The sequence below is a fragment of the Simochromis diagramma genome, unplaced genomic scaffold (genome assembly GCF_900408965.1).
Source record: "Simochromis diagramma unplaced genomic scaffold, fSimDia1.1 OVJJ01000596.1, whole genome shotgun sequence".
Lineage (NCBI taxonomy): Eukaryota > Metazoa > Chordata > Actinopteri > Cichliformes > Cichlidae > Simochromis > Simochromis diagramma.
Window position 1 is genome coordinate 2,293,773 of NW_024387245.1, and position 19,509 is coordinate 2,313,281.

Below are 19,509 nucleotides of genomic sequence, written 5' to 3' on the forward strand. Positions count from 1 at the left end.
GGACAGGACTGAGGATGCTGCTCACTTGTTTGTTACGACAGATTAAGTCATTGATTTGCAAAAGCGGTGCACTGATGGAGAAGGCCCTCTGCTGCTGAAGATGTGGAGGTAGAGAGAGATGAATGAAGCAGAAGGAGGAAATTGGGGAGGGGGGAGGAGGCATTTCACAAAGGAGAAAGAGAAGACAGAAAAGATGGGAGCTAATTGTAAAGGGAAAAGTTAAATGAAGGTGGGAGAAAAGAAGGTAGAAACAGAGGCAGCCCCAGATAGTTAAGGAAAAAGCTAAATATAGAACAGAGGGATGGAGGGGGCGGTGACGGGTGAAAAGGATAGGAAACTAGAGGGACTCGGAGAGGAAGGAGAGAGGGGTGTAGGTGCACTCTGAATGACAGAGATGTCAGAGGGAGAAAGAGGAGGTGAATGTGAAAGCTTCATCTTATAATAACAGTGGCTGTAACCTTCCTCTATCTGCTACCTGCTTTAAAGAGCATAAGGGAGCAATTGTGAAATACCTTTACCTAGTTTCAGTATTCCCCCCAATCCAGGTTCTTTTCACCCCCCTAGGGGCCAGTGGTGAGTTTCTAATTAAAATGTTGGGGGCAAAAGGGTAATTATGATAATAACATAATAATATCGCCGGGGTTATTAGAATGTGCCGTGGTCCCCAAATTGCTTCCTCTGAGAGATCAGATTTCAGTTGCATTACGTAAAGTCAAATTTCCTTGAAAGTCAGGTGAAATGAAATGTATTCCCCCATGGTCGAAGTGCAATCTGAGAATCTGATTCCCTCTTGTATGTCATGGACATGAGTCTAAAAAAAGCTTTACAGTTTCTCACCACAATGACATGTCTCTGTTCTCCTCTTACCTTCATCCTTAGTCTATACTGAGGGTTTATGTGTTTAGAAAGTCTACGTTTTAGTGCAGTAGTTTTTGTTTTCTTTCTTTGAACTCACCAGTAATAGCTCATAGTTTCTTACAGCCCTGTGTAACAACTTCCATGTATTGTAGTTGCGTATAACAAGAGAACATTTGTTTGCAAGCTTAGAGATCAGTGCTAGAATGGTAGCTCCGAGCACTGTAGCTTGGAGCTAGCATGCTTGTGCTCCAAGGGGCATCCCACTGGTTTCTCTCAGCTTTCTATGGTACCTTACTAGGATGATGCTTTTTTGGATCCCTGTTACTCCCTATTTACACACCCCCTCATTCCCAGGCAGCCCTGAGGCAGCCCACCTCCAGCTGTGGCTGCCGTTCTCTGCACTGCTTGGTGCAAGTGCCGATTGCTTTGGAGTGCCTCCCCTCGCTCAAATAGGCGGTAATTACGGGCTTAAAGAGGTTTAGTGGTCCAGCAAACTACATAATCACCCCTTGAATTAGCCTCAGCTCATCAGCCTCAGTCCAACGAGCAGTGCTTACCACTAGCATTAGCTAGCATGCTGCACTCCCTTCTCTTTATTGCACAGAGGGAAGCACAGCAGCAGGTGTTGTGCAACATCCGGCCCCCTTAATAAATTTAGCCTTCCCTGTGCTGGAATAGGGAGGACTAATGAAGCACGCCTTCATAGTGAAAACAACCAGAAAGTACACACACACACACACACGATTCTTTCCATCAGCACCAACAGACCTCACCCTTTATGTTATACGTATATACGGCACTTTCTAAAGACTTGTCATGTACCTACATGCTATAAGCTTAAGTCTACACATACATTAGAGACACACCCTACTATACACAGCACACAGTTGTTGTAGGTTTTTAACACCCAGTTATATTGCAACACAGTGGCTGCTGTCCTGCATTGTGCCCTGAGAGTTTAACTAAAGTGATGAATAATACTAATCATCAATTATCATTCTGTGGAAGCTGGTAATGCTGTACATTGTCTAATCCACTTTGTACCGGAGCTTTAATGACATACTTTTCACCCTTTGCGTCACCAGCTAACTAGATTTATCTCATTCCCATAGGCAAGAGCGCTGTGAGATTTCCCTAAATCAACAAAAGCTGTTTTTTGAGAGGGCAATGCTCATTAATGAATAAAAAACCCAAGAACATCTGCTTTTCTACATTTTTTTTTCATCTCGAAAAGAGATGGAGAGATTTGATGACAAAAACAGTTTGAAAGGGGGTTTCTTTGCAATTTATGGTGCATATATCGAGCCCCCCCCCCAAAAAAAAAAAACAGAAAAAAAGGTTTATGAATTATTCATACAAGCTTTGAGCTAGTTTACTGAAGACCAGTATGATAAAAAAGGCTGTTCCTGCTTTTTTTGGGTAGCGCTAAGAAGGGGACATTTAATTTTGCACAGGCTTTTCAGACAGAAGAGACTCTGCATCTCTCATCTCGTAGTTGGTTCATTTTGAGTTTCTCAAAAGATCTGTTTTTGCACTGTTTAGTTATTTTGCGTCGGAGCAGCCTGAATCAGAGGAAATTAGGTTAGGGGTGCTTTGTTTTTCTTCTGTTGTTGTTTTGTTCACTCTCACTCCCTTTTCTTTTTTTTCTTTAATCCCCCCTTTCTCCCAGAGCCAGCTTTGTTGCTGGGTCCCTGCTCCCTAATGAAGTCAAAGGGATGTCAGTCGATGCCACCTACACAGAAAGGAATTTGAAATGGCGTAGCTCTCACAGCACAGCATGAACACACACACACACACACACACACACAGTGTAGATGAAACTTTGACTCTATGAGCAAAAAAAAAATTATAAAATAAAATAAAACTGGGAAATTGGAAGCTTGCTGTATGAGATAGAACAGGCTTACAGTTTGGAACGCTTGTTTTAAAGTCTGCTCGTGCGCAGGGTTCAGAGTATTTGTTGTTAGCATAACAATGTGCTCGGCTCTCCAAATATTTAAGGTAATCTCATGCTCGTCTGTCAGGAGCAAGGCCACACTTCCAGTAAACCCTATGTTTTAGAGTGTGCGTGTGTGCATGCATGTTTGTGGAAGACAGTTTGGTTTGATACAGTGATGCCCTTCTAGCCAAAAAGGCCTCCGGATTAGCCGTCAGGCATTCCTGATAGGCAGCTCGGTTTCCACAGAGATTTGACCTGGGAACAGTGAGGGGAAGAGATCTGGCCAAGTCAAGGCTGTTTACTTTTTACCTTAAGTGGTACATGCAAGTCGGTTACCGTCCATTATTTTGTTGGTGTTTAACCTGCTCGGTTTCAGGTCAGGAGAGTTATGCTGCTTTCACAAGCCTGCTTACAAATATTTCCAAGGGTATCTTGTTGGTTACAGTGGTACACTAGGGGAAAGTGTTGCATATTACCAATTTGTTTACTGTTATCATTGCATTTTCTAACATCTTTGTGCCTTGTGGCCTTCTGCAACCATCTGGTGTTAAAATAAGCTAACTGAAAATACCACTGACCCATGTCTGTTATCCACAGATTGTGCAGTGTCATGGCCTCTTTTTTGAGGGACGTCACATGGCTGTGACAACATATGATTTTTCCTCTCTCCTCTTCCTCTCTCCATCCTGTTTCATGGTTGCAGTTTTATAAAGCTAATGTGGCGTGTCAAGCCTTTTTAATGGGAAGCGCAGAGGCTTGGGAAGTGTAGCTTTAAATAGAAATATATGCAATGATAACACCCTAATGCAAATGGCTAAAGAAGAAACACAGAGAAGTGTGGCTACAGTGAAACTGGTTATGAAGGTGTAATCACACATGTTTAGTAAAGATGCTGATTTTAAGCTATATATAGAAAATGGAAACAATTGTAGACAAATTTCCATCAAATTTCCATCAAAAGTAAAACAAGGAAAGAAAATGTTTTTATACAGAAGAGGAAAAGGCAGCGAGACAGAGATAATAACAAAGAATTGTTTTTGTTGAGGAGGCAAGATAAATAGAGAAGAACAACAGCACGATAAAGACATTTTTAAAATGTTCCGACTTTCATGGTCATATAGTGCTTCCCCAACAAAAGAGTGAATCAGACTACTTTTTCCTTTTGCCCATTTATTACTACCAACACATTCAGGTGAGACTTGCACGGCACAAAACAAGAATTGGGGAGCTGTGACCTTTTAGGAATTCTGTTCTTTTTTTTTTGTGTCAAAGTTTATCAGAATTTTTACTCCAGCAGATGAGATCAAGAGACACTTTGTGCTGTAAAGGTCAAAAGTTCAGTCATCATGAAGGGAACTAGGGAATGACACCAAGCAAATGCTTGTTCCCATATACTAAGCTACCATAACTTAATGTTTCTCATAACTAAATAAACATGCGGGACATGAAATCAGACTTTTACCAGGGTAGCTAGTGTGAAGCTTAGGTCGGGTAACTTTAAAAATGTTAGTCTTTAACAGAACAACTTTTCATCCCTTTCATAATATCTTAAGTAATTTATTATGGCTACTTTAAGTCACTTTTAGATCCGTGGAGTTTTTCTATTCGAGTCCTCACGAAATTAAAATTTTACTTCAGTGGTATGTGTTCAGAGCCTTATTACCAGCTCAACCTGATGATACTTTATTTCAAGTGTTTTTTTAAAAATTATTTAATATATTTTTAAAAATCTGGAAAAAGTAATATAATTCCTATTTTGTTGTATGTTTAATTGTTAACTGTAGCAGTTCACTTTTTTTTTCTACCGTCATGCCTAGAATAGTTTTCTCTTGGGTTATGGTTGGAACGGGGGAGTAAAAAGGGGGCCTACAGAATATTCATGCTCTTATCTCTTTTTTAAACCCTGGGGCTCCAGATATCCATTTCCATGTCTCCTCTCCTGCCTCCCCCTTCCCTCTTCCTCTTTCTTTCTTCTATCTATCCCGCTCTTGTTCTTGTCTGAGGAGGTCAGAGAGGAAGACGGTCAGACAGGGAGGGGATGTTACTGATGCTCTGTTACTCACCCCCACACACAGATCTGCACGCAAAGATACATACACACACCATATTCAGACCATGCACAGCTAAACTTACTTGTAAACCATGCAAGCTCAGTGGCTCAAATAAGAACAAGGAAACATATTCAATTCTGTGCACATATTAACTTGCAGGGCAAAGCAAAGTAAAAGCTTTGACTCTATCGGACAAACAAAATGTACAACGGAAATGTACACCCATACTCTTACATACTCAGATTGATAAGACGTGAAGAAGAGAAGGAAGCAAAAACGCACACCCCTCCTGGCACCCACATGCTCAGAGCCCAGTGGAGAGCAGGGTGGAAATTCTCATGAAAGGAGCTGTATATTTGGAGAAGACATATCATTAAGATAGGCGGAGGAAAGAGGGAAGGGAGGGAAGGATGCGCAGAAACTTTCCATCTGCTCTTTTAAAGAACATGTTATTGCTTTTCTCACTAAAGGCCTCTCTCTCTCTCTCTCTTTCTCTCTCTCTCAACCCGCTGAACCTCAGCCAAAGGCCGTTAAGACACCAGAATCGCTCACAGACAATATTAAAACTGGCCGACTTGTTGCTCAGCAAGAAACTAAATCACAGTGTTTTGACAGATAGGAGCTAATTTGGAGGTTTAGGGAAAAAAGGAGGAGAAAAACAGTTTTAATGTTCTGGCTTCATGGCTATCTCTTCCTCTAAACTCTTAAATTAAGTGAGGACTTTTTTGTATGTGAAAACTTGTAAAGGAGTTTGCTTATGTAAAGTAGAAGTCTCAGTGCTCACGTACTGAAGTTCTAGTGATTGTCCTGGAAGTTGTGTTATCAGCATAATATGCGTTTAACTGTAAACAATAAAAATACTCATAATTTATTTTTAAAAATTGACACTGAATAAATGAATAAATTACGTTATTTCTGACTGATTTCTTTTAACCATTTCTTTATATATTTAATTTAATTATTGTATAAAAATTAAAAGAACCTCAACCTTATGCTTATGTTTATTCTTAAGTAAATGTACTATTACATTCTACCACTAGCAGGATTTGTATCAAATAAAATGCTGTAAGAACACTTTTCTTCCAGTACTGTAGGCTGAGACCGAGATAGTCACACACACTGTCTGTTTGTGTATTTTATTTATGCATCTGTCTGTGTAAGTGCGTATCTGTGCTGGTAAGCTAGAAGGAAGGGAAACATTGAAACAGGGTGTATTTGTGCTGTATTGTGGCCTCTGGCATGGCTGCATCCCCCTGATATCACGAGGCAGACACTCCACAGATCTGTGACAAGCAGAATAGACACATTGATCTTTTCATGTTCAATCATCTTTTTTGTTGCAAAGAGAGACATGTTTTTCACATGATTAGCTGAGATTAAAATGTCATAAGTGTATGTGTAGATATGATATATAAAGCAATGCATCAGGGCATCGGATGACACAAGCCGTAAGAATAATGTTTTCTCACTTTCACCCACAGAGGAAGGCAAGTGCTGCCTCAGATTTTCTGCAGTTATTTTCCTTTGGTTTTTATCTGATTGGGCAAAAATATGGAGGCAACTTGCACGCACACTGAAACAGCACTGTGTGTATATGTGTGTGCATATGTATGGGCAGTTCACATGCATATATGCACACTAACACACACACGTACAGGCGAACAAAAATGGTTGTAAAAAAAGAACTGGACACAAATTTGGCCAGAGGCGACATGCAATTATAACTTTGTGCATGAAATTAGCCTCCTTGTGTTCCCATTCCCTGCAACCAATCACATGGACAAGGGAAGACTGGGAAAAAATCAGTCTCCCCTCGCTGTGCTGGGTGGTTCCAGCATTAAACACAATCCTGTTCATTATGCACTGAAAAAGCTTTACTGAAAAAATGAAAAAGCTGGCGCCGCACTAATTTTGCACATCTGATTGACTAACAAGGAGACATACCCTTGATAGATGTACTGCAAATATCATACAGCAGCCATATGTGTGGTGCCTGTTTTTGAACACAATAACTTGGGATTTTTATCGAAGCACATGTTAGCGCTGCGAGTAACTCTAAGCTCGACTCGGCCTATTTTTAAGAGAGCAAATTAACCTAAAAATATTTGAATTTGTTCTTTAAAGTCAGTAGCATAAGATTTTCTAAGTTTTTAGACAGTCATTGTTAAATACTACTACTTAATCATTGAAAAGCAGTGTGCTAAAATAGTGCTGACTGGATCATTAAGCCAGATTATCCTCATGCTGTTTAGTTTTTGATGTATCCCTTCTGTAAATGTATACACAGCTTTTGGATTATAGATAGCTCTCCAGTTTGTGCTAGCCTTTCAACAATCTATTCTCTCCATCGCTCCCTTTCCCCTCCCTCCTTTTCTCCTCTTTTACGGCCTGCCTATGCCGTACTGCACAGTCCATGTCTTGTCTGAGTCATGAACAGCACATTGTACTCCATGAACAAGGCTCCGTGCAACTGTGATACCCCCTACTCCAATATAAATCAACACACTCCCCAAGTTCGCATTTATCCCATTTATTCATTCTATATATTTAAACAGGTGGCTCAAATTTAACTGTTCTCAGCTGGCTTCTTGATAGGAGGGGTCACAGTCACTGGTTTATATTTAAACATTGACTTTAGAAGTCACTTCGGGCTTTTCGTGTCCATGATGCATTCGTTAGTCTTCAAATGAATAAAAAAATCATTCCGATTCCAATTTGGATCCTCGAATAAGGAGGAAGGATCTTTTATCTTTTACCTGTTAATATTATTGTTGCACAAATGAGTGAAAAGGGGATGTCTTCTAAAATCAAGGTGATGCAGTTTGATTAAAACATATTAAGAGTTACGAAAAATGAAAGTTTATTGGGTGTATGCGTATAACTTTTTCGCCCTCCACCTGACATAAGACTCGACACAGCATTGAATGATATGTTTTGGTGGCATTCTTTAATTTTGGGGATAGGGATCATATTGTGCAGTTAAGCCGTAGAAATAATTGCAACAAAAAGACAAACTTAACAGAGTCATGTTATTGTACACGCTGTAATAAGGATAAAAGCAACCAGCAGCAATAAAGATGCGAGTTTTACATCCTCTTGTCTCTATTCCATCGGCTTAATGTTACATATTCCCCACTCTCTGATTACATATGCAGCGGGGTGAAAGGGGGGCCATTGACGCGAATATATTTGTGTAAGAGGCTGCCTAATTACTAGAGCTGGTTCTCCACTTCACTTAACTTTCTAATTGGCTTGCCTTTTTGGCTGCCATTAATTACAAGATTTCATATTCCATTAATGATCGGAGGGGGTGGCACATTAATGTGCACACACTCAGATGTACTTACAGTATACATAGACATACACACAGGCACATACTGACACCTATGCACCAATGAGCATGAGCACACATCTCATTTTCTAGGTCTCATTACAGCGCATGGTTTTGTATGTGCGACTGTGTATGTGCAACCTGTGCCCTGCAACATCTCTTTCCCTGCTAAAAGACACATCAAAGCCTTTTTAAAAACACAAGAAGCTTCATTAAACAATTTGTGGTCAGCCTTTTCTCAAAGTGTCTCTGTCTCCTGCAGCATCCCTACCCATCAGAAGAACAGAAGAAACAGCTGGCGCAGGACACAGGACTCACGATCCTACAAGTGAACAACTGGTAAGTCATTTCAGAGTTTACATGCAGTCGATTTCAGGAGTTTGACCCCCCAGGCTATCCCAGTTCTTGATGATTAGAATTAATGCCTCCACTCCACCTCTATTTTCATCACGCACACGCACACACCATTTACTGAATCATCCTCACCTAGATCAATCCATCTAAAGAGATATGGCCTGGAGTGATTTTCCAAACCAACAGCCTAACTCGGCCCAAACATGAGAATCCATGTTAATTAAGAATCAAACTACTATCTGAAAACATCCAATAAAATCATCCAAGATGCACAACTTATAAAAGAATGATTACTGCTCTGAGACTAATTATAGGGTTTTACTTTGGTTGTCTTATTTTGGGGTTTGCGGCTTTTTGTAGGCTTACCTTTAACTGTGATTAGCATTTGTTTTAAACACTTGGAGAACATCATTTAACATTCATCTGCGCTTTGTAAATTTTTAAAACATACATTTATTCAGTTTATACACTCTGCTATCCTGAATTTTCCTCTTTTTTTTTTTCTTTTGCAAATTATCCTGAAGTCTGTAGTACTGCAAATTATTTGAAAAGTAAAATATGAACAGGAAACACTGTATATTCTGATTTGGATAAAAAAAAAAAAAAATCCTCTAAGAAGCTTAGTTACCTTTGTCTTAACAACTCAATTCAGTCCAATACAAATGTATCTGTGTAGCTCCAAATCCCAACAATGGTCACCTTAAGGTGCTTTATATACTAAGGTATGGATCCTACAATATTAGACAGAAAATACCAGAGACCAGACAAACTCTCTTTTAACATGAAGGTGAGGAGTAAAAGAAAAGGGGGGAAAAGAGCCCAAAGAGACGAAGATAAAGCACAAACTATGGAAGAGAGTAGATAAAGGTTAATGATCCAATAGTGGCATATAAATGCATCAAGAGTGAAAATAAGGGAGTGGAGAAGATGGGAAGTCCCCCAGCAGCCCAAACCCGCATCAGCATACTAAGGCATGGGCAGGGTCACCTGCTCCAGCCCTGTGATTAAAAAGGAAAATTTTAAGGCCTGTCTTCTGAATTTAAACTGGGAGCTGATTCTATGAGATAGCCAAAGGAACTGCATCCAATTACTTTTACAAACTCTGGGAACCAAAAGCCTGCAGTCAGAGTACAAAGTGAACGAAAGTCAGTCAGAGAACAAAATGACCATATATTATTGTTATTATTTAGTACTTATTTTTTAACAAGGCATTTGAAGATGTCCTTGTTAGCAAGGAGCCTAGCATATTAGCGGACAGGCTGATTGCTAACTAGCCTCTGCAAATTACTGCTCTGTAAGTGCCAACTGGCCTGTTAATTGGGCATGGACTGAGCCATAAAATAAGGTTGCTAAGTATCCATTTTAACCTTAGGTAATACTCTAAAAGGTAAAAGGAGGCCCTGTGTCCTTTTGCGGCTAGTCTTATCAGAGAGATGGCTATCAGCACATGCTTAGTGTTATTAGCCATGTCTAATTAAAGGGGCTCAAGTCTGGGTAACCAAGGCAGGGCCCTTGCAGAGGGTGTTTGATCTAAGCAGCCCTTAAAATAATCCTTGAAAGTATCAGTGAGTTTGCTTGGTAGGAGCATGAAAGTGGAGACTGCAGAAAAAGCAAAGAGGAGGAGTGAGAGTTGAAGAGGCAGACAGTGAAAAATAGATGAAGAAAAGGAAAAAGGGAGAAGGGAAGAAAAGGAGATGAGACATGATAACTCCCCATTACCAGTGGCCTAATGATGTTAACATTATTCCCAGCCATTGTTTAATCTGAAACCTCAGAGACAGACAGTCGTTAGATTAGGGTATGATGTATCAGTCTTTGGAGAATTCATTTTATACCAGGCCAAAAACAATACACACACATACTGGTGAAAAAAGGTCTCCGGACCAGGGGGAATCCTAGAGCTTATCAGATCACATGACCCCTCTGAAATCCATGGGGATCAATCCTTACAGCTGAGATAAAGCCAAACTCTGTCTGCACACACGCCTGTGTCTGTGTGTGAGTCACAGACAGTCACATGAACAGTAGCTTGGTCACTTAATACTGACTGTGTGTTCTCAATCTGTTTGTTATATTTATTGGTAGGGGAATAGCAACACACCCCGAAGGTGTGTATGCATGTGTATTTGTGCAATACCAACACACACTGTGTAAATCGTAGGAGGTTAATCTTGGTTTGTAGAAGATGTGTGTGTCTGTGTGTGTGTGTTTAAAAGAGAGGGACCGGGGGTGGTTAATCTAAGGGGTATTAGCTGTTAAACCCTCCATGCTGGGATCCCGCTGCCCCCTCACATTTTGTTGTATACGTGCGTGTGTATGTGTGTACACGCTTGTCCACAGGCATATTTCCATGCATGGTTCGGTTGTTTGAGCAAGCGAGCAGTACAGTGTGGCATGGAAGGGCGATCAAGGAAAACAATAAAGTGAAAACATGGAGTGACAAAGAGATAAAGACAAAGAAACTGACCAAAAAAAGAGAGAAGAGAAAAGGAGGATAAGCAGAAATGGAAGAGGGGGGAAAAGATGATAGAAACAAACGAAAGAAAGACAATGACAGAGTAATAGAGAGCGAGGGGTTACGTTAGGGGAACTGCCATTTCACAGTCATGATGTTGTGCTGGTTGGGAAGCCCCGTCATTGGGTGTCTCCATAGCAACCCCCAGTGATGTTACCTTCTGACCTACTGATTTAGTGAAGTCAATTTTCCTAGATGTGATTCTGTTTGTCAGTGCTTTGGAAAACCGTACTCACAGACATATATACAAATGAGTACACAAACGCGCTTCACATCTCGTGTGTTCGCTTGCAAAATGGGTGCAAAAGAAGACTTCCGAAAGCATAAAACGCCTAGTGGGAGTGTGTTTCACAGTCACATGCAGGCCATGGGCAATGAATTCATGTTAAACAGCTCAGGATGAACCGGGGTCATCCATGATCCGTGCTTATTGTCCCAACAGGGGACGACTTAACAACTGACAAAGAAAAACTCTTGTCAGAACATTAAGAACACACACTCTTCCTTTCTTCCCCTGCATCAACATAGACACATACAATCTCTTTATTGTACTGTACAATGTGTGTTACCTCACATATATTGCATAATCGCACACTGCAATACAACCATATACTCTCCCTCTGTCTCCCGCACCATAGATGTGTTAACACACATGTTGGTGTGCATTATTGATGAGTGAGCACGCGGTAGGGCTCAGCAGATTAAATAAAAATGCTAAAGGCCGGCAAGGGGCGCAGATCACTCATGAATTATTGGCAGAAATACGCTGCACCAGGGAATCTCAATTTGAATGGCAAAAGTGTGCGTGTGTGTGTGTGTGGCAATACATGTTCACATTTACAAAGCAGAATCATATACAGAGAATTTAAGAATATTCTATAGCAAACGGAAATTTCTCACGCCCCCTGGCATAAACGAGTAACAGAATGATGTACATTAAAACATAAGTGCAAAGTCTCCCATAGACTTTATAGAGCAGTATAGTATGTCACAAAGAGCACTCACCCATGTGAATGCTTATGACGTTAAAAGTTCATTAACAAACCTGTACTGTAAATTCTAAAGAATAAATCAACCACAAAGAAAGTATTTTTTTTATTATAGTTTTTAGTAGTTTATAGTATGCATTATGTTGTGTTGTTTAAAAAAACAAAGTAAATTTAATCTGTTTTTTGTTCCTGTATTATTTTAGTCTTCTAATAATTTTGGGCTACAAAAAGTTTTTGCTTTTTATCTCATCTTATTTCACTGAGCTGTAAAACTTACACACAAACTGCTGCCACCTCACAGGCCTGGTGTTGCATGACAAAAGCAAACAGCGTGACAGAAAAGATAAAATCTGTGTGCAAAATCAAACAAATCTTTCAGGCTTTTATTTGCATTGCAATTATGATACTGAAAAAAAATTCAAAAGGATCTCCAAAAGGAGAAGTTCTTTTGTTCCTTCGAGTGCATGTACTTTAGGAACACAAGCGCATATGTTCCACTAAGTGAGAGCTGGATTACACTGTCCAAACTGTTTGGTTATGTTTTTCAGAGGCATGTCAACAAAACAAAAGCAATCCTGGGATGGAGCAATAGGGGGAAAGAATTCTCATGTCTCAAGGAGACGAATTCATAACTGACCTCTCCTCAGCATGCGATATAAAGATAGCTGGATCAGTTGATTGGTAAAGAAAGAAGTCGAGGAATAATTCGATTTAGATCTGCCGATAGACCCGTGTTTATATCTGTCGGCAACCATAGTATGGACATGTTCTTTCACAATACAACCTTTTACCTGCTCGAACAATTACATCATTCTGGACTGAGCCAGGAGCTAAAAGCTCCATGCGTAACATATAAAATGTCTTTTTTTTTCTCTCTCTCGCTCTCTCTACTCTCTGTTTCTCTGGATACAGTCAGTATCTCTGTGCTAAGTTCTCCTAACGCTCCAGTGATGTAAAAATCGATGGCAAGGTCATCAGGTTTCCCTTGTTGGCTGCCCCTCCCCTTCCTGCCTGCAATTTAATAATACCCCTTTAAAGGCAGTGTTTAAGCCCCGCCGAGCAATTGTTTTGTCAATAAGACCTCCTTTTACGAACGTCTTAAAAGCATGCACAGAGTGAGAGTGAGGGAGAGAGAATGAGAAAGAGAGGTAGTATTTAAAAGGGCAGAGTGGACGGACGTTCGGGCTACTTAGGAAAGGGGGGCATGGCACATACATATGCTGCTTATCGGGTTTCTGAAAGCACAGGCAGGGGGAACATAGAGGAAGAGGTGAAAGAAGGGAAGGGGAGCAAGTAAGGGAGGACAGATAAGTGGAGCAAGGTGAGAGGAAAAACATGCAAAGAAGAATGACAAGAAGCACTTGCTGTTTATTATTTTTACCTAATAAATTGGTTAATTCAACTTAGGTTGAGGATCTAATTTTGTTTTTAGTTTGTTTTCGAGTTACAGTAATGTTGCTCTGGAACTGAGATGTGGTTAGACCACAAAAAACGTTATTGGAAGAACAAGAATGTCAGGTTAGGTGGTGTGAAGGCCTCTGAAGCATATGAAGGAAAATCTAGGTTTAAATCTTACCTCCTCTATTTGCCATGCATATTTCCTGCTCAATAAGGCATTCATATTGTGTGTCCAGTCTGTTTTGTCACTACTTAAAGTAGTTAAAAATGTCATTAATGCATCTGACAAACGTTGCCATCAAATACACAAATACATACACAAACACACACGAAAGGACTCACTTTGAAGGAAATGTTTTAATATCTGGAAGAGTTGATTACTAAAAAAGATCCACCTATTGGAAGAATAATAAACTGTGTTAAACAGTTGAAATAATGAGAGCAGATGACAACATGTTTCAGTGTTCTGCAAGCTGACAGGCTAAAGAGAGAGATGCTGGAACTTGTTCACAGAAAGTCTTCTGAGGTGTGTGTTTGTGTGTTTTGGAATTAGCAGGCCAAGTTTCAGTCTATGCCCCGAAGCTCGTTTCGTACACTGCAGCTGTGTCAAGTTGCTTCAGCCTGAAACTCCTTGACATTACAGGAACCCCCCCCCCCCCCCCCCCAAAAGACACACACGCACTTGCACACTTTTCACTAGATGTGACCTCAGCCTAAGATTTCAACACTGAGGAAAAATGTGAAAATAATTTCAAGAACAATATTTTCTTCCATTGGTTTGAAGTCTGTTGCTAACAATAGTTCCATACAGGAAACTTTAGCCTGTGCAGACACAACCCTGTCTTTACTGTATTATGTCAACAAAAGTGTGTGTAGACACACGCGCGCGCGTGTGTGTCTGCACACTCAAATAGGTGTCCATGTGCAATGACTGACTACAAAAAACACCATTTCTCCTCACCCCTACTGCCCTCTTTCTTCCCCTCACTTTCTCTATTTCTCTTACATCACAGCACGCTGCCCTAGGCCAAACCTGCATTTCCCTTCATTCGCCCCTCTCCCTTTCCTTTTTTTACTCCCTTCCTTTTTTTATCCCCACTCCTCTCTCTTGCTTTTTAAACCTCCTTTTGTTGTAGAGGAGGGGGTAGTCCAAAACATGAAAGGCGGCGCAATGTGAATGCCCGGGATCTGTGTTGAAGCACACATGGTCGCTGTCGTACTCGCCACCATTAGTCAGTTGTTGTTGTTCTCACGCTAATGTTTTCTCATGTTGATCAAACACTACTGTGAAGTGAACCAGCAGGACGGCGATCAAGTGCTGCGTGCCAAAGTTAAATATCGAGGAAAATAGGACAGCTTCTCCCACAATTAACAGACAGAGGACTGACAGTGATTTTATGCAATTAAAATATGTGACGGTTCCATGTAGGGGATTTGTTGACAAAGCATAAAATGAGAATGTTTCTGCCGGCACTGACACACGTGGCAGTTGCCAGCCAGTGTTGGTGAGATGAACTGGATCGGACACCCGTGTTTAATGATTATTACAGTAGTGGTAAAATGTTCTAGCAACTGGATTTTTTTTTAAAATTAAATCCTGAAATTGTATAAGCATTTACTAAAGTAGGTCAGCTGACATTAAAAAGGTAAATTTAAATGTCAGTATGTAAATTTAAAAAACGCATTAGAAGCTGTCATGTCAAAATATTGCTCCTTTTCTTTACTTTCACTCCTTCTTTTGTATTTGCTGACTGTAGATGTCTGCTGCCTCTGCTAGTTTCTGGGCACTCAGAGGGATCCCCATAGCGATAGCCGCTGTGAGCCAGCGGGTGGAAGTGACACGCGCAGAGACAGGATATGACACGGGCAGTATGGGGGGATTTAGGTCAACCACTGTGTGTTTGCAACAGTCCCCACTGCAAGCCCTGTCAGCAATACTGTCTCTGTGTGACACGGTGGTCATCTCTCTCTGACTGAGATTTTTGTGTGTTTGTGTGTGCCTGTTAAGTTGGTGTGTTTGTGTACACGGGGAAGAAAAACACACACTGTATTTGTTTGTTTTTTTAAAGCAAATACATATGCAACCTTGCCCATGAAACCTTCATAAACACAGAAAAGTGGAGTGCTGCTAACAGAGTGTTGCACATTCACAAAGAGCAACACGCAGAGACACACACACACACACACACACACACATAAACACATTTCGATCTAAGCCCAAAGGCTAAAGGACACATGCTCTGTCCACTGGTGTTTGCGGAGTGGGCAGTGTGCAGGACAGCCATGTTGTTTCTGGGTAAAGCCAGGCTTCAAGCCATACCCTCTCTTTGGCATTGATGGATGACTGGCTCACTGAGTCCAAGACTGTCTGAATGTGTGTGAAGGGAAGCAGGAACAGAGATAAAGAGAGGGACTGGGGTCACATGTGACAGCTGCAGACTCCCTTTTAATTTCTTTTCTCTGTCTTTGTCTTGTTTTTTTGTCTTCTGGTATTGTGAGCACTTTTTTCTTAATCCTGTTTCTCCCACCCTCTGTTTAGATTTTGCTTTTTGGCAAGTCCTATATAGAAGTCGACAGGAATTGCAAAGCCAGCAAAGTCAGAGCCAGTGAGTTCATGTATGTTTTTCAAGTGGCCAACATTTCCTCCATATACGTCTGAGAGGCACCTGGTTGTCATGGACACACACACACATAACACACTAAACACACACAGCGCTTCTCTCCAGTTTGTGTGTGAATGGTTACCCATCCTGTTGCTCCACTCTGTAAAACCAGCTTTAGTGCTAGATTCATGGCTCTCTTAATGGACACTGGGCTCTTGGGGAGGAGAGCAACAGGGAGTGTGTGTATGTGTGCGTATATCCTTAAATGCTTGTATTTTATGTGTGTGCCGTAATGGGGATTAAGTGACCCCGTGGTTGTTCTCAGTCTAAAGCTCCTTTTAAATTTCACACTGTTTTCTTAAGTTTTCCTCCATATGCGGCGCTGGATCCTGCTAATCCACCTTGTGTTATTAGGGGCTGTATTTGCAGACCTGCATTTACTTAATGTGTATGTTTTTCAGTGGGTGTGTCTGTAAATAGCTGTGCATGCATTTGGAGACTGGCTCCTGATAAATACTTATATGTTAAGCTAAATCGAAATACAGGCCTCCTAATTAATAACAAGAAAGCTACAGACAAACAATCTGCTCACATTACTCCTGCATGACCTTACTTCAACCCTACTTTTCCTATATTGTTTTTATATCTCCATGTTCATCGTAGTGTCACAGCTATCCCCAAGGTTATGTGTAAGTTAACACATCTTCTCTACAAACCCAGTGCGTAGGGCCTTTAGAGACAGTGTAATATAATCATTACACTGTCTCTAAAGAAGAAAACATTGGCCCCGCAACAAGCAACGCAGGTCTCGAAACTCAAAAAACACCTTTTGCTTTCCAAATGTAAGGAACATTAGAAAGCTAATATTAGCTATTTGTTTGCAAACTGCTGTAGTTAGGTGGTTGCAATGTTTTAGCTTTTCAGAGTTCTCTGAATGATGCACAATCCACTACAATACCAGATGCATGCTGTTTTAGCTTAACTTAAAGAAATAGAGTAACCTAATAGTGATCTATGGATATTTGAATAATCAGTGACAAAATGCTTGCTGCACATGTAGCATACTGAGTGAAAGCATCCCAGAGTTTTGCCCCTCTGCTTGGCCCACATTGTCTTAGCAGCATTATTCAGTTTGGACACCTGTGCATTTTTGTTTGTGGGTCTCTCATCTTGTTAGTAGTTCATGCCACCACACAGAGGTGCTTTGACTGTGTTTTCTGAAGGGTCTGCATTAACATTTCTGCTTGCCAGCAGTGATGTGCCACTGTTGTTTTCCTCTTCAGTTTGGACATTTAAATGAAATACACATGTCGTCATCTGGCTGCAGGTTGTCATATATATATTTTGCTGGTTGATCTGTCTGAGCAGCATTAGGAAAAATGGTGCAAATAAGACAACGGTGCTTTGAACTGGCAAGTGGGCACATGCAGGGCAAGTATTGCTATGCATTAACTGTTTGTACTCATGTGAGTGTTTGTACTTGCTGAAAGCTGCGTAGACAATTAAGACAAATCCAGTCATTTTGCACAATATAAGGCTTACACATAGATAGTTGCAGTAGCCTTTTTTCCTTTTGGCACAGTCTAGATCTTAGCTCAAAACCATACTTCCCAAGATAAACTGCACCAGTCCTGGTTCCCTGCAAGTGGTCTCAGATGCAGCTGAGATGACTGCAAAACTGATGGGATAAGAGAGAAAACAACATGATGATCCTAAATGCATCACTGCTTTGTGAATATGTCACTATTCCTACAAGGAAACATTATTTTAAGGCATCACAAGTACAAAAATAATATAATTGTAATTATTAAATAGTTTTGGGGTTTTTTTTTACCTTTTTTTTTTTCTGCAAATTTTTAATAAGACAATTTTTCTCAATGAACTTTAATATTTACCCAAACTTAACCTGTGCCACTACTCTGGGGATTAATGAAATTCACCCTTCATTAAGTACCGTCTGTGCTTATTTAGGGGCATTAGTCCATATAAAAGTCATGTAAACACAACAAATAAAGCTGAGTCATATTTGAATTAGTCTTGTTTAAAACTGTTCCCATGCTGTAACTGTTTGTGTTGCAACTAGGCATTTTGCAAGCAGCTCCGATAGTTTATTTAAACTAATCTGAAGCATCTAATCTAAGCATCTGACCCGAAAACGACACAGAGGAGGAGAGAAAGAGAAGGCGGGATGGAGATAGAGTATGGGGAAATGAGAAGGAGGTGATTTATGAGTTAAGTCATCAACCGAGGAGAACAAAAGGAAAAACTCATAACTGTAATTCCCTTGCACACCCACATGCAGTATACTCACACACATACACACATACAGTGCAGGTACAAGCACGGGAATGCCCTGCCACCCCCGGCTGTGCATAAGAGAATATGTGAGCTGTATAATAAAATAACTAATTACTTAAGAAGATGGTGATGTTCTGGGACATAGGATGGGATAATAAAGTTCTGCAGAAATAAATGCGTGGCTTAGGCTGGGATAACTGTTACTGAATTTATGTGTGTGAAAATGTGCAATTATTATTTTGGATAATATTAAGCAAGAGTAATGTGTTAAAGTCACTTTTTTTTAAAAACAGCAAGTTTTGAGCAAACAAATAAAGAGTTAAAAAAAGAGAGATTATTTTTTTACATTACATGGGTGAATGAGAGAGAGAAAAAGCATGCGGGCACACCATCAGTGTGTATCTGAAGGATATATGGGCCATGCGTTAATTGTGGTGGAGCAGGAGACAATCAATGGTATCCATGCAGTGACAGCCTGATGATAAGCTACATGATTCTACCCGTCAAAGCTTGCTTTCTTTTACTGCGTCTAAATCACATTGATTGGCAGCTAAGAGGAATGTGTGGTTGCAGAGTTATTTTAAGTGGCTGTCAGATTTGAATATGCATGTAAACCTCTGTCGGCGTGCGCAGAAATACACCGCTGGATCCTGATGAATGTATGTGATGCTGAAATATCCAGCGGTGTAAAAATATGAGATGTGTGCAGGCCGCGTGTGCAAAATTCTCTCAGATTACTAATGTAATAGCGTAAGTGAGTGTTGAGAACGCGGGGTGGATGTGTGCGCTGTATGTGCGTATTTGTGTGTTTCTGTGCGTCTCATATTACTAATATAATATCGGTAGTTGGCTCAGGAGATATGCATGTGTGAGTATGTGTGCCACAGATATTGAGAACTCCACATGAATTTAAATCAATGAGCTTGTGGAGTAACCTTTTGTATATCCAATCTGCATCTTTCCACTGCTCGTTATTAAATTATCCCCTAATTGGTCACGCAACAAAGGCAGCTGATGAAAAAGACAATTTCTTGCTTTTAATTGGGCATTTCACGTGTGCTTCGTGTACACCTGTGTGCAGCTGACTCGGCTCAGTATGTCTGTGTATGTGTGTGTGTGTCGCACGTAATGAGAATAGGACATTAGCAAGGGCTTGGCAGACGCCGTCGCAAT

The 19,509-nt window shown here is 40.6% G+C and overlaps 1 protein-coding gene across 1 annotated transcript in view; it reads left to right on the plus strand.

The window, feature by feature from the left end:
* Positions 1-19,509, plus strand: part of meis1b (Meis homeobox 1 b) — a 77,452-nt gene that overhangs the window by 45,265 nt on the left and 12,678 nt on the right. The window contains exon 9 of the mRNA XM_040000994.1: positions 8,442-8,518. Coding sequence (XP_039856928.1) covers positions 8,442-8,518 — 77 coding nt within the window. The remainder of the gene's footprint in view (positions 1-8,441; positions 8,519-19,509) is intronic.